General features: G+C 43.2%; 1 protein-coding gene across 1 annotated transcript in view; it reads right to left on the minus strand.

Annotated features, from left to right (window-relative positions):
• Positions 1–14,474, minus strand: part of TRHDE (thyrotropin releasing hormone degrading enzyme) — a 207,960-nt gene extending 193,486 nt beyond the window's left edge. Inside the window, exons 1-2 of the mRNA XM_053977659.1 lie at positions 13,663–14,474; positions 7,956–8,229 (exon numbers count right to left, since the gene is read on the minus strand). Of these exons, the coding sequence (XP_053833634.1) occupies positions 7,956–8,229; positions 13,663–14,474 (1,086 nt within the window). The remainder of the gene's footprint in view (positions 1–7,955; positions 8,230–13,662) is intronic.
• Between the last annotated feature and the right edge of the window lie 1,304 nt (positions 14,475–15,778).

Here is a 15,778-nt window from a genome sequence, read left to right on the forward strand (position 1 = left end):
AAGAAAATCCAATTGACTAGGTATTCTACTAGTAAAAATGAGGGTAAATACCATAAATCTTCAGGCAGCATAAAATACTGGGAGACAAAGGGAAAAAATAAGGTGGTATTTGTGCAGGTTTTCCAACACAAAAACAACAGATCAAGGCAAGCCTAAAAGGTGAACATTACAGACACCTGACTGTCTGTCCTCAAAAAGGAGGCTTGAACCAGCAACAGGCATGAATCTCCAAAATAAGAGATTACTTTCTCACCACTGGTTATAAAAACTGGAAACAAACAGGCTATGTTTCTCATTCCTGTAAGAAAACTACAATTAAAATTTACCTAAACCCTGGAGGAGGCACTGGTCTATAAATAAAAGCACACATCACTCTCCTCCATCAACAAATACTGTATCTGTCATTCAACTAGATGTCAGCTAAGTCTGTAATCCATTTTCACTCCACAGAGCACAGTTATTCTGGTAGGTACGCAGGAAAGCACTGGCCTGACTGACAGATGTTCAGGCTGGTGCAGGAATGTGTTCACCTTTACGTTGTTCTGGAGTGAGATACCTCCCACAGATTATTTGGCACATCACTTTTGCTTTTATAGCAAGAGCATGACTCTTACAGAAAGACGCTAATAGACTCTTGCTACTTCCTTGGATGTCAGAGAGCAGTATTCATGTTGATGCCAAGGACAAATGAATAAGTTAATGAAATAAAATATGACAGCACAACATAAGAAGCATAAGGAGACATGAAACAACACAGTACAGAAAGCAGAGCGCAGTTCGAGTTTTCAGTCTTGACTATGGTTGCATTGTCACAGCACGTACTACTAAGCATATGTTCATTAGCACATGAAAGGGAAGTCTTCTCTTACATCTCCCTCCTTTCCTTGCTTGTAATGTGGGAAGTAGAAGGAACTGCAGGCACTTCACTGTACTCTCCTCTGGGCAAATGGCAGGGAAGGAGTGGGAAATACTAAGTCTCAGACCTTTCTTTTCTTTCATTAGGCAGCAGAGACCCCAGATGAAGCCGCTACAGGCCGAACTGTTCTTGAATGTACAGAATTACCATTAGGAAGCTGTTCTGACAACCATCATGCCAGGAATCATGTGCTGCCTCTCCCTCCTCACTGTAACTGCAAGCAAGCCATAAACCTACAAAATACCCACAAATTAAGAAACTGATTTGTGCTTTTTGACAGTCTTCTTGCTACTATATACAAAGTACACCACTGCCCCCAAATACTGACAATACTGACAGGTGATCTTCCTAGCCTAAAACAAAACAAAACAATGCTTCTAAACTCGAGTCTTTCAATTCAATAGCATTATTTGCAGAGTGCACCTGGGCATTGACATTAGTAAAACAAATATCACATTTAAATACAGTATGTACTACAAGTGCTGACAGGCAGTAATTTTTAAAGGAGTAAACACAATAAATGTACAGCGTTTTCCTAGTGCATTCAACTTGCAAATTCAACCAGAAATCAATAACAATGGATTGCAAGTTTGCAATTTATGTTTTTAACAAATTCCCTGGCATATTCAGTTTAGCATGGAAGCTGATCACATAGGTTTTTGTTTGTAGCATGCTTTGTAGCTACAGTATTTAAAAATTAATAAATTAGAAGTTATTTTCAATATACAAATCTGAAACAGAATGGGTAAACAAATATTGATGCAATGAATCTGAAAAAGCTAAAATTTCTTTGGATTCCTATTGTATTATAATACAGTTTCCCACTTAAGTAATTCACACTAGTAAGCACTGAACTGAGTAAAAGATACTTGCAGAACCAGCCTAGTATAACTACAGAGAAAATGTCACACCTGCAAAAGAAAGCACAAACACACCTATCTATAGCCTTGTGTTCTTTTCTAGCTCAACGTAATTGCATACTTCCTAATTCTTTCTAACATGCATTTTAACTGTTTGATGAAAGCTGTTCTGAAGACAGCAAGTGTGGGACACTGGTAATAAAAAGCAAAAATGAATGTGCATCATTGTAAGATTCATGGACATATAAAGATTAAATACTACAAGTCTGCATCATGCCAGGATTCAGAAATATCCCTGGTGCTTCCTGTGTTAGCTGTTACCTGTTTATCAGATAAACGTGTGGCCTCCCAGTGGTAAGTGATGGGCTAACAAAAGTAACTTTGCAGGGCTTCAAACCTAGAGCACAGCTCTGGAGCTGCACTTAAATTCAGGCTGCAGAGGAAGAAAATTTTAATTGAGGACAAGTTCTACTTTTGATAGTGTAACCATTCTGCTGTAACCAATATGCTCACCCACAAAGAATTATCTCACATCTAATTGCTTCAATATTAATTAATTAATAATAACTGATGAAGAGACTTTGCTGGCAGTTACTACCATCAGCTGAAGAGAGGGCCTAAGGAAGAGCCTCAAGCCTTTAACCCAGGTAGTGATTAGCTGACAGAAATTGCCTGGTCCTGAGGTCATTCTTGCTATTAGATAAAAATACTAATACATTTTTCAAATACAAAATAATTTTATAAAAGCTACTGGCCAAACTGCATAGTAAGTGCATAGTTACTTTAAACGAGACTGATAATTTCAGTTTTTTCTAGCAACTAGCAAATGACAAAACTCACTGGGAAAAAAAGTTATTCTGCTGATTGACATGGGGTTTTCTCTTTTTCTTAGACTATTACTGAAAGTCAGCTCTTTAGTCTCCTCAGACTGATCACCACACTTCAGGTAAGGGAATGCCCAACACAGCTGTCCAGCTGGAAGCACTGTACTACACCCAGTATCTTGTCTTATGGACATGAATAAAACCATGGTCCCATGCTGGAAGTAAACTAACATGAGCGGCTGGACATGTACCGATCATGATCTATATCTGCTTATGTGACTCTGTTCACTAGCTCTTCCTGGACAAAAATAATTTTTCACTTGTGCAGAATCAAGCAATTATTACTACACGGATCCCATTCTTGAGACCATTACATCTTTTTTAGTTATATTAAGCCAAACTGAGTGAGCCCCCCAGGCACATGCCTGAGAAAATTCAATACCAGGACCTCTATATAGGCTCTCTGCAAGCCAAAAAGCACTGCAGAAACACTAATTATCTTACTTTCCTTTAGCCAGATTATTAGAGCGCCTCCTCATTGGCCAGGGTAAGATTAAATGTACAGTACAGCTTGTGAACATTAATTACATCTTAGATAAAGCAAGATCAAAACAAAAGGAGTGCAATAAAGGTTAACTTTATTCCGGTATAATTCTTATCGTAAGAACTTTCTTAGCCTTAAGGTCTTTGTATCATGACAAAGTACTTAGCATTGATGGCACTACAATAACATTTAATACAGCTGAAACCAAGATACACCTCATTGTAAAGGTCTCTCCAAAATGGAATATACATGGGTTCAGTCAGACAGTGGAGGTCCTACCCTGAGCAGCTGACCCAGCTGTGGTCAGGCACACACTGCCAGTCCTGCAAAATGTGCTGCCACCACTTTGGAATAGAACCAGGGGTAAGAAAAGTAAAACCACGCAAAATTCTTCTTTGGGTACTGTCTTCTTTCAGCATTTCTCCTCCCACTCACCACCACCCAGCTAGATAGCCACTTTCTTTCACAGCTGCTCATTCCCATCTGCTCGGGTACTGTGTGCACTTGTCTCTTTAACCCCTGCACCCACAATTCCTCCTGACTTCATTTCTTTCCATACACTTTCTTTTTCTGTTTTTAGCAGATACTCCCCCTGACAAGAGAAACACTTTAGTGTTGCCAGTTGGCATTTTATTTCCATACCTATCTCCACATCCCATTCACAGCAAAAAGGAAGAATAGGAGAAGATGAATCTCCCAGAAACATCTTTTCCAACCATACATTCATCTCCACTGATACATTATGTACTCCCTCCTTCCACTAATTCAAAAAGAGAAAGAATTTACAGGGGAAAAAATGAATTAACTTATGAGACACTGAAAAGCCATGCAGGAAATAGCAAGTCTTCCGTGCTCATCTGACAAAAGAATGAGAAACAGAGGGTTTGGAGACTAGAAGCACTAATCCAAGCAGGAGGAAAAAATAAAGCAACAATAGTTGGAAAAGACCTGGTGGATTGAAAGCACAAAGGAAAGAGACACAGAGATATGTGACAGACAATACAATTCAACCATCAATATTTTGCTTTTAAGAATTACTGACAAAGAACATATGATGCATGATTAGGAAATGAAAAATAAGAACATGTGGAGGTAAGTGGAGTTTTCTGGATTATTGTACTGTGCAAAGATGACAGTATACAGATCCCATGATTTTCCCCAGCTGCAGCTGGTACAACTGCTAGAGCCATACATGATCAGCTAAGCCTGCTTGCAAGGGCACCCCTCCTCCCTCAAAACAACATTACCTCAGGCATCACCCTGGTAGAACTACACTGCTCCCTACTCCATAGTAGATGACTGCACCACTGTCCTTTACACAGGAATAAAGTCCCTGCCTAAAGACAAAGGCAGCTGCAGTGATTTTCTGTAATCCCAGCTGAATCTGAACAACATATTATATACCTGTAATACATATAAAAAGTCAGGTCTGCTTTTAAATTACCTAATCTGGAAGGGATTTGGACCAGACCCACATAGACTAGAGTTATGCATGTGATAATGATTCACATCCACTATAGGATGCTCCTAAAAAATAACTGCTTGTCTTAATTCCCCTTTTCCAATTAATTTTAGTGTATGAAATGCAAAACATCTTCATGCAAGAATTATATATGCTATAGCCACGTAAGTATTTTGATTGGCTACCTAAGCTTTCCAAAAGGCAGTTTCTATTTAAAACTTAACTTGTATTGAATGTCATGCTTAAGATTAAACTAATTTTAAGGTCAGCTGCATTCTTTGAGAAAAAAATGAAAAGTTAACATTTAAGCCATTTAAGCCATTTAAGCCAGAGGAAAAAATCTGCTTTTCATCTCACAGCTAGTTCTATTCCTCAGAGTTTATCTAACTTTGACCACAATACTTTATTAATACTGGTTAGCTGGAAGAGAAGTGAGATTATAATCATTAGCATGCTGTCAAAATTTGCAAGGACAGCCCACTCCCTCCAAAAAGTTTTGTGAACCAAAACGAGGTTCATAGAACTGCCAAAAGAAAAGAAAAAGTATATGCAAGCTGGAGTCTTTTAGGTGTCTACTAACAAATATATCTGTTATATTTGCATTAATTAAAATGAAGGTTCACTGCATTAATTAAAATTAATATTCACCAATATAAGAAATAGCCTATCAAGATGCTTCAGCCAAAGGTTTGGGTAATTTTCATGAAAATCTATTTATTTTTAGAAGCAAAATTACTTTTATTATACATTTAACTTAATTGCCATGGATATGGGGGTAAGTGTATTTTAGTAAAAAGTGGTTTTGAAGGAAACTAAGAAATTTGAAATTCCATGTGCAAGGATTCCAATGATTTCAAATTCACTCAGTAGCGTCCATGAACTCCTGGCATCGTAATATAAGAGACTCAAAAAGATGGATTACCTCAGCAATTCATCTGAAAGAATGCAGCTCTGAACTGAAGTACTTGCTGTAAGTTCATACCTTAAAACATACTCTTTCAACAAAACTGAACCATGATAAAAGATGATCAGATCCCAAATGGAACTGAAAAATAGCAAGATATATTCAACCAATAACCCAGTGCAAACTATTTCAGTATTCCTGGGTGTTAATATACCTCTGTGATAACGGCTTTATAAAAAAACAAGAGCTAAAATCTAGACTTAACAAACAATTTTATAGGATAACAGACTATCTCAATCTATGCAGGATTTTGGTCTCCAAGTTTTCACGAAGATTAACCTACTAATTTTCATAATTGTTGGCAAAGTTCTGTACATTGGTACTGTCAAGCTGGTGCGATATACACATGTATCTCCTACAGGTGCTGAACTAACTGACTCAAGCATAAATATAAGGCTCTAGTATAACCAAAAATTCCTAACAAAAGAATACTTGGATTTTCTGTTCAGATTCCAGGTAAATCAAAAGTCTTGAGAATAGTTTTGAAAAAAACCACAAGAACAGCAGAAAGTTATCAACTGCTGTCTACAAGACATGTGCCACTGTTTTCAAGGCATCAAATATATTCAAGCAGCAAAAGTCTATAGGATATGAGCTCTAAACAATACTACAATAAAGTGAGTTAAGGAGGAAATAGGTCACGTTTCAAACTGATGGTCCTGACTTCCATCCCCAACATTTTAAATACTTGGTTATGCCAATAGTGGTGATAGGACAAGGAGTAACATTAAAACAAAAGGGGGCAGATTAGATTAGGTGTTATGAAGAAATTCTTTACTGTGAGGGTGGTGAGGTTGCTCAGAAAAGCTGTGGATGACCCATCCCTGGAAGTGCTCAAGGCCATGCTGGATATAGTTTTTGAGCAACCTGGTCTAGTGGAAGATGTGCTGCCTGTGACGGGGGGTTCAGAACTAGATGGTCTTTATGGTCCCTTCCAACCCAAACTGTTCTATGATCCTATGAATATTACATAAGTTTCAGCAGTTCCCATATTAAAGCACCTCACTAGGAGAACCACTTCCTAGTCATACTTCCTCCTTGTGTGGTGCCAGAAAGTAGTGTAACAGTCTGCTGGTCATGGTAGAAAAGGTCTGAAGAAAGGCTCCCAAGTGTCCTACCCAGCTGTTCCAGTAACAAAAAGAAGACTTATTTGTTGATCCCTTCAAGATGGCCTAAATGATATATGCCAGTGCTTTCTGGGTCTACCTTCCATCAGTACAGCCTTGAATTCATGCTAAGACTCTGGCAGCAGCACAAAAAGCTGGATCAGTGAACTGTTTTGGCTGAAAACTTAACACATTTTCAGTTATTTTTCAGGTAAGTTTTCAGCCAGATCATATGGCTGTACAGAGCTCATGGTTGGGACAAGGAAGGCCAAGAAACACCTTTGGCTCAGAGAAGGTGGATCAGCTCCCTCCACTGCAGCACAATGCTCAGGCTGGCTCAAAGTGCTTAAGGAGATATTTCCTGATATGAACAGTCTGCAGCCCTTCCTCAATCCTCCAGGCTACAGCACAAAATCATATAGCACTTGCCAAAGTGTAAGGTGAACCCTCCTTTGCTCAGGCTCACAGCTCAAACTGTTGTCTAGTCCTCTATTTCCAGCACTAGCTCTGTTTTGTTACTCACAGTATCTAAGTAGGAAGGGTTTCTCTGCATGTTCACCTGAAAAATCAAGATGACAGCACTGTAAAATATTCTATTAAGCTGACAGCATTTCTCATTTATGTTTTGGCTTGTTATACAGTTTTGATATTTGTACAAGAAACCAAAACTGACATAAATAAATAAAGGATTTTCTCTCTTGTTTTTTTTTTCAAGGTGTAACTCCTGGAATCATGCCCTATTTGCAAAAAAACAGCTTAAGAAACTTAGTGCTTCCATCAACCTCAGGAAGTGGATAGGTTGCAAAGTCCTGCTCCTGAGCAAAAGATCTAAGATAGAAATTACTATATCAGCCTCCTGAGCTAGCATACAGCACACCAAGGGACACATCAGTATCAAAGGAAGGAGACTGGAAACCTTACCAGTATTACCACTTTAATAATCTCATGAACACTGCTAATGAAAAGGCTACAGGAAAAACATGAAAAAACTTCCCAAGAAAAACAAATTTTAGTTTAACAGCATATTTAAAAGTTTAAAATTTAATCAGATAATCACACCTACTAAGCTAACCGTTTACAAAAGGCACAAGATAAACCAAAAATGTTAGACAAACCTCCAGAAAAGGTCCCAAACAATACACACAATCATTAAATAGACCAGCAAATTTTAAAAATATCAATCAAGAAAATATTTTAAGTATTTGCTGGTACAATCCCTTTACAAAAACTGAGTGTTTTCAAAGTAATGAAATATTTTTGGTACATTAGAAATACTTACAACTACTCCACTCTTGGTAACAGTTTCCCGGTATGTAAAATTGCACACTGCCCAAGCCAGGTAATAGGTGGACATGAGAGGGGTCTGTGAAAAGTGATCTGTAACCCATCCATCTTCTTCAAAAACAGAAGTTTCAACTGGCATATTGGACAAAGATAAGTAAGTTGCTTGATGTCTGATGCTGATTTTGAATGTAGCCTTGTAGATGGGCTCGTCAAAGCAAGGAAAGGCTTTTCTGGCATGAGTAGGAGAAAACTGCGTAACACCAAGAAACCTAGAAAAGCAGAAAACAAAAATAAAATTTGATTGCTAGCTGTGCCTAGCACCTGATTCACAGACATACCAAATCAGACACTGCTTGACCATTGTGGTTTAAAGGAGGAAAAATTAAAACTGTAATACACAAAATATATAGTGTTTGAACACTGCTTGATCATTTTATTACCACCTCTACTGCAATGTAATAGATACAAATTTGTAGGAAATTTGTAGATACCACACTAACACTAAAGAAATCAACCCTCGCCTTGCATCAAACTTCAGGTTCTCGCAATATTGTTCACCAGTATGTGGGGGGAAAAGGGAGCCACTGTTGGTTATAAAACGTAAAACAAGCACACTCAGTTCAAACCAGGATTTAAGAGCCTTCAGGGAATTCACTCTGCCCTGAGACACTGACAGGGCGCTTTACCTTTCTTTGGGCATGAGAACTTACGATCACACAGCGCACTCAGGAGGGTCATTGTTTTCCACAGCTGATTACTTCTGTACCGGCTGCACATAGGTCTGGGACACAGTGCTATATAGCACTGCTGTTGTCTGTGCACCTCCAAAAAAAACCATTCTGTGAGCTTTGCAGAATCACAAATGCAAGCAAATGTGCTTTGCGCAAGCACAAAGTATTTCACCATTCTTCTACGTGTGCTTTTCTTTTCTGGTGTATTTTATAGAAAGCAAATCCATGTTCTTAGTTAATGGGTCAAATTTAGGAAAGATTAAACATTTATTAAGCACGTATGGGAAGAATGGAAAGGCTTTAGCTTGACAATAAAACCTGTAACTGTTTTCTTTGGAACTAAATAAATTCTGATCTAGATACAGAATAGGAAGCTTTCTGGATGGAGACATGTATTTACATATTTGGAGAAAACTCGTGATCTTTTTGCAGAAACAAGAAGCTAAACTTAAAAGGTTGAATTATGGAGTTTGGTAAGAGTATTTTCTGGAGGCATGTAGAATGAGAAAATTACCATGGGCCAACCATGTAAATGTGAAGGCAGCATGTCTGTAGGCTTTTTGACTGGTATTGATTCATGTCTCATCTTCCAGGGTTTCAAACTGTGCAATTTTAGATACCAGGCAAACATTTCTCAAAATTTTAGAGGCTGACTAATCATCTGTTATTCCTCTGAGAGAAAAGGATGGGTGGAAAGCTTTGATGTAATGAAAATGGTGGCACCTATTATTAATCAGTATATAACCATTAATCTGCAATATGACACTAACACTGACAGAGCAAAAACATAGGTACCCCATAGGGAAAAAAAAAAAAAACGTAACTCATTAACTTTCTCTACAACATTTTGGATTTTACACATATTTTGGAGGCAATGAAGAAATCATTTTATTGAAACGTCACATCTTTTTCCTGCTCTAGCACCTGATAGAACTAGATATATATTTTCAATAAGACTGACTTTTTAAAAACTTGAAAACATTTTCCACCACTGAAGCAGTTACCATTGGTCTTCTTTCTAAAATAAAAAGCCTCTTTGACTAATAATTATTGAAGGAATTACTCATTTTTCTTGCCTCATTACAAAACATAGATTATTAAAACCAGCATTTTGGATAAGATTGCTATATCTAACATAAAAAGTTGGTGCCAGATATCCCAGTGTTAATCCAAAAAATTCCCATATCAGTGGATTTGCACTACTGCAACAAAGCCAAATCAGCCAATTAAATGAAGCAAAGCAACTTATTTTATATGCAAAGTATTTCAAGTGGACCTGATTCTGCATGCTAGGCACACTCTAAACAGCTACAGACATCAACAGAAGCTTCAAGTGAGCATGGAAAACTGTACTGGACTGTTATTAACAAAGTAAGAATAATGAACTTTCCTCTGCAATTAATGATTTTAATGAGCTCCGACACACACCTAAACACATACTTAGGAAATACTGTTCATACTGTGATACCCTCTAAATAAGGAAGCTTTCCCTTGTCCCCTCTCCACATCTTCACTCCACTTCTCAGAGATCTTATCAGTAATCTTTTAATACATATTAGGCCACTGAAAGAATCCCTTCCCCGGCTAATAAACCCTGGTAAACTCTTCATCTTCTGTGTTTTCACAGATAGACAGATATAACCACATAGACATAACTGGGCAAACACAGGGCAGTCAATATTTCATACTATTATTGGTAGTTGGTGTATAAAAATACACCAACTACCAATAATAGTGATATTTATAACATGTGCATTACTATCAAACGATTTGCTTGTTGTGCCATAAAGCAAAACAAACAAAATCTTAAAACTGCTTAAAAAAACCATTTAAAGAAAACAAACAAGCTAAACCCAAAACATTGTTTATCTATTTCACTCTGTGTTCAAGTAAAACAAGCAGACTTCTACAGCATGCCAGAAGTGAAGGGCAGTTTGACTATCTCATCCTTCCCTTTACATAGCTCTCTGGGTGCCAACACTTTTACCTCCTGTTCCCAAAGATATCACCACAAAAGGTTGTACTTGAGGGAATGACAGGCTCACAGTCTGTCTTCTCAGAATACCATGGCAGGAACTTGCAAGCGTTTTAATTCCATCTTGTCTATTAAAAGAAGATGTGTTTCCTCAATAACCTATCTATTTTGGCATCTTAGTTGTTACAAGATTAAAGATTATGTCTTTGTTTTCTCTGTGTGATATAAGATTTTTTTTTTCCTTTTCCCTTACGCAAAACTTTGATGTTCATTTATATTATGCCTGCATACTCCTACAGTAGCTCTGTATTTTATTTCTGTTGATTACTGTCAGTAAATTCTAGCACATAATGCAAAGTAAATTTGCAGCCTACCACTTGCACTTTATATTTCAAGTGCAGTAGGAAAGATTTCAGTCAGAAAATAAATACTTTAATGTAGCTTTTACATTTCAGACTGATTTACAACATTCACCTGTGAAGGCCAAAGAAACTTACTTTAGGGGAAAAAAATCATAAAATATGTTTGTGATGCCTCACAGCAGAGTTATTTGATCCTCATGTACAACAAAAGTGAAAAATGATGGTTTTGACCCTTTTACAGCAAGTACTACTCCAATAAGGATGATGTACTTTAATTGAATATAAAGATGTCAAAAAAATCAAAGCCCTGCTGGAACACCAAGGTGTCCCAGAGCATGCAAGTCGGTCTATCATAACAGAAGCTGTCCGTGTTTGAGGACTAAAAATGGTTATATGTATCATATTAAAAAATAGGTTATTAATCAGAATGCATTTTTTTACTGTATGAGCACTGTCTGATCAAAAAGATTCTGTGGTTTAGAATGGGTATTATTCACTTTATACTATAGTGAGTCACTAAGCCTGTGACAGTTGAAAAGGAAAAACATTTTTTCTATTTAACACCTGAAACTACAACCATGCAATAACTAGTTATAAAAATGTTTTACTGAAAGAAATATAAGTGAGCTGGTATAAAGGAAAAACATGTCACTGATTTCAATATAGCAATGCTACCTTATTTAAGGTAAGTATTTTGCCCACGACTATACTTAAGTGTATTAAAAACAAAGTAATTTATATCTGAAAAGTTACACACAGACCACTGTGAAAAACATTTTACCATCACTTTCCACCCTGTGTCTTAAACTATCCTGATGACCAAAACAGTGAATAGACCTTTTTGTTGGTGATGATGGTTTCTAAATCTTATCTAGGGGATCAGTATTGAAGTGTAGTACAGTAGCTCTGGAGAAATGTCACTGCCACACCTACTATTTGACAGTTCAATTATTCCTACACAAAGTCGAAGTACATGAGAATAATAACTGCTTAAATAACTTCTCAGATTTGTAGAGAGAATTATACCCCCTGCTGTTAACAGTATTTTGTTTTCTGATTTGCCCATTTCAATACAGGTCTGTAAGAACTCCCAATTACCCCAACCATTCAGTCTACCATGACAAAAGGCATTTTATCCGCATCTTTTCTTACAACTGTGCTTTTTGAAATTTCCTTTTTATTTCACTCTGATGACAAATTGCAAAAACTTAATTTCGATCCTGCTTGCAGTTCTAGTATCAGGCTTTTTAAAATTGTCAGTAATCATAGTAATGAAAATATGTTTTAATAAAAGGGATTTTGACTTAATTGTTGGTGAGGATGCTTTTCATGTTTTAATATTTTTACCCAGTTCTTCCAACTATAAAATCTTTGTTTCACTTATATTATTTCCTCAATCTAAAACAGTAAGAGTCAGGAAAAGAAAACCTGTCATTGCACAGATATTTCAAGAAAGGACAGCTTAAAAATAATCCAATTCTAAAATTATAAACCAGCTGAGCCAGAACTATCGAGAAGTCCACCCTGCCTTTCTTTTCCATTACAAAGCCTCAATGTGGTTAGAAAACACCTTCTTTAAAAAGAAAGCCTCTGTAACTGGCTAAACGGGGCCCTCCACAGTAACCCTGCCTACCGCAAGAAGGGCCTAGACAGGGACCCAAGGGGCTTTAACTACGTGAGTAAATACAGATCAAGAATGAATCTTGCTCTGCCCGCAAATGAATCAGGTTTGTCAGGTCACAGGGTGTAAATCTGCAGCGACCCAGCTGTACTGTAAACATATTCACCTTATATGAAAACGCATCCCACAGTGTTTTTTGCTTTACCAAACAGAATAAAAGCAAAACAGAAGTCCCGCTGCCCTACATGCTGCTATTTGTAACCTGACAAGACTCTGTCATACCAGGGCACACGGCAGCCGAACGGGAGAGCCTTTGTGTGAAAGAGACCCGGAGCCTCTGCCCTGATAAGGACCTAGCGGACGGTCTGCTTCCCTGGTGGCACCCTTGCAAGTTTGCTTCTTGCCACCCTCCATCCCCAAGCTGCGCTGGGGCCTCTCCTACCCCGCCGGCCGCTCCCGCAACCCTCCCCTCGCAGGCGGATCGTGCAGGCGGAGCGCTCCGCTCACCTGCCGGCGGCCCCGGCTAACTCCGGCCCGGCCTCCGCACGGCCCCAGCCCGCACCGCCCCGCAGCCCGAGGCAGCTCCGCCCGCCCCCGCTCAGTCCCGCAGCCTCGGCCGCCCTCCAGCCGCTCTCACGGCTGTCTCACGACACGGGCCGGTCGCTTAGAGCGGGCAAGGTCTCGCGGTCCCCGAGAACCTCCGCATCTCTGCTCTGACAGCCGGGCCCTACGGAGATGACCAGAGAGTAGTGGCGGGGAGAGGCAAGGCCTGGCCTGCGGTCACCAGGCAGCCTTGGCGGCCGTTTCCCCCGCCGTAGCCCACTCCCCGGGCAGCCGGCCGAGCCCCACACCTTTCGGCGAGACCGCCGGGGCCGGGCAGCGCAGAGCCCGCGGCATCACCCGCCTGGCGGCGCCGCGGCCGCCGGGTCCTAGCGCCGCCCTACCCGAAGTTGGCGCGGGGGCCGCCAACTTCGGACCGAGTTGGGTTTGAGGCGACGCGGCCCGTCCGCTACCTTCGCTCGCCGTGAATGACGTAGGAGCTGCGGAAGAAGCCCAGCAGCTCGTTCTCGATGAGAGCGTTGTAGATGATCTTAAGGTTGTAACTTCTCTGCACCTCCAGGCTGCGGTTGAGGACCACGACGAACACCTGGGTCTGGGGGTAGAAGAAGGTGCGGGCCACCCGCACACCGCCGGCTAGCTTGTCCTCGGCCACGCGGACCGCCTCGATGTGCATGCGGTGGGCGTGCAGCACGATGTAGCGGCTGGCGTTACGCACCTCCAGCTGCACGTTCACCTCCCCGCTGAAGGTGAAGTTCTCCATGAAGGCGCTCAGCATCAGGTTGTAGTGCAGGGGCCGCAGGTGCCGCGGCAGCCGCGGCCGGGCCCAGGGCGGCAGCTCCCGCCGCCGCTGCCACTCCTCCTCCTCCTCCTCCTCTTCCTCCGCCGCTTCCCCGCCCCGCACCTCCTCCTCCGGCCGGCCGGGGGGTTGCCCCGCACCGGGCGGCTGCCGGGCTGCCCCCGAGAGGCTCCCGTTGCCGCCGGCCCGCGGCGGACCGTCGGCGGCGGCGCCGCAGTCCTCGAAGCGGACGCTGAGCAGCACGGCGATCATGGTCACCGCCAGCAAGGCTAGGATGGAGACAGCGAAGCCCAGCACCAGGCGCTTGTGCACGGCGATGTGCCGCTCCGTGGTGCGGGGTCTTGGCCCCGCCGTCTCGGCCCAGGGTCCCGGCGGCAGCCCCCGGCTGCCGTTCCGCAAGGCGGCCTCCTCCTCGATCATCATGGGGGTGACGGGCGGGCGCTTCTCCCGCTTCTCCTCCAGGGCCATCACGGCAGCGCCGCCCCCGCCTCCCGCGGGGCCGCCGCCACCCGAGGGGGCCCCGAAAGCATGGGAGACTCCGAGGCAGGGGGGCTCTCGGCCCGCGTGGGACGCACGGTCTCTTACTTCCCAACGAGCCGCATCACCCTGGCCGCCGGGAGCCCCGCGGGGGAGCAGCCCTCGGGGAGGGGAACGAGACGAGGTCGGATCGGGTCAGGCAAGAGGCGGCGGGCTCTCCCCGCCGTCCGGCCGCCGGGCCACGGCGCGCTGGCAACTTATGTGGCTTCTGCGGGGCACTTCAGCACATGCCGCCGAGCGCACCTCGGCGCCAGGGGGAAGGGCTCTGTCGCCCCGGCCCCCCCGCTAGCGCCGCCGTCCGCAGGGAGCTCTCTTTCCCCCGCGTCCCGAGCCGCCGGGGCCGGGGTCGGGCTCCTCGCCCGGCCCCGGCAGCGCCCGAGCCATGCGCGCCCCCGGGGCGCCGCCGCGCAGGTCGGCCCGTCCCCGCGGGGCTCGCCTGGCACCGGGAGCGATGGCACCGGACAGCAGCGCGGGCCGGGCCCGTCCTCCTTCTTCCTGATAGCGGTCAGGCTTCAGAGAGTCACTCCTCTTATTTTCTCTTTCCTGTCTCCTGCAGGTACAGACCAATCTCCCGGCTGGCTCGAGCAGAGGCGGCTATATATAGGCATAGGGGAGAGGCGAGGGAAAGGATGGGAAGGGGGGAGAGGCGGGCAAGCCCCGCCGCCCCTCGGCTTCAGCGGCTGCTCCGGCTGCCGGCGGTGACGGCGGCGCCCCGGGGGAGCGGGCGGGGGCGGGAGGCGGGGGCGACGCGGGGACGAGGGAGGTTTTTCTCCGGTGTGTCACACGCGGCGGCTCCGGGGGAGGTCGCTGAGGCGGCGACGGGAGCTCCGGCCGGGGCGGGCGGAGGGCGAGGGCCGGGCTGGGCTGGGCTGCTCCGCTCCGGGAGTGGGGAGGCTGCAAAGCCTCCGAGCCGCAGGACTGCCCGAGATTACACACAAATGCTTGTGCGCTCCACATAAATATTGAATGCCCTTACTGTGTCATATTTGTAGATACTTAATAAAGAGCCGCTGACTACGTGTTTGAACGACAATAGTGCTGTCATACTAACATGAGGATGGAGCTCAGAAAAGGATAAATACTCCTACTTAAATCGATAGGATTAATATGCCCAGAAAAAAAAGCTGCGCCGTAAGCGTTGGCTGGTACTTTCAGAAATCCCCCTGCCGTTACTCCGCGGCCCCAGGACTCCCTCACTTACTCTCCCTCCTGCCAGTGCTGAACCCCCAGCCCTC

Source organism: Vidua macroura, chromosome 5, assembly GCF_024509145.1.
Source record: "Vidua macroura isolate BioBank_ID:100142 chromosome 5, ASM2450914v1, whole genome shotgun sequence".
In the NCBI taxonomy this organism is placed as follows: domain Eukaryota; kingdom Metazoa; phylum Chordata; class Aves; order Passeriformes; family Viduidae; genus Vidua; species Vidua macroura.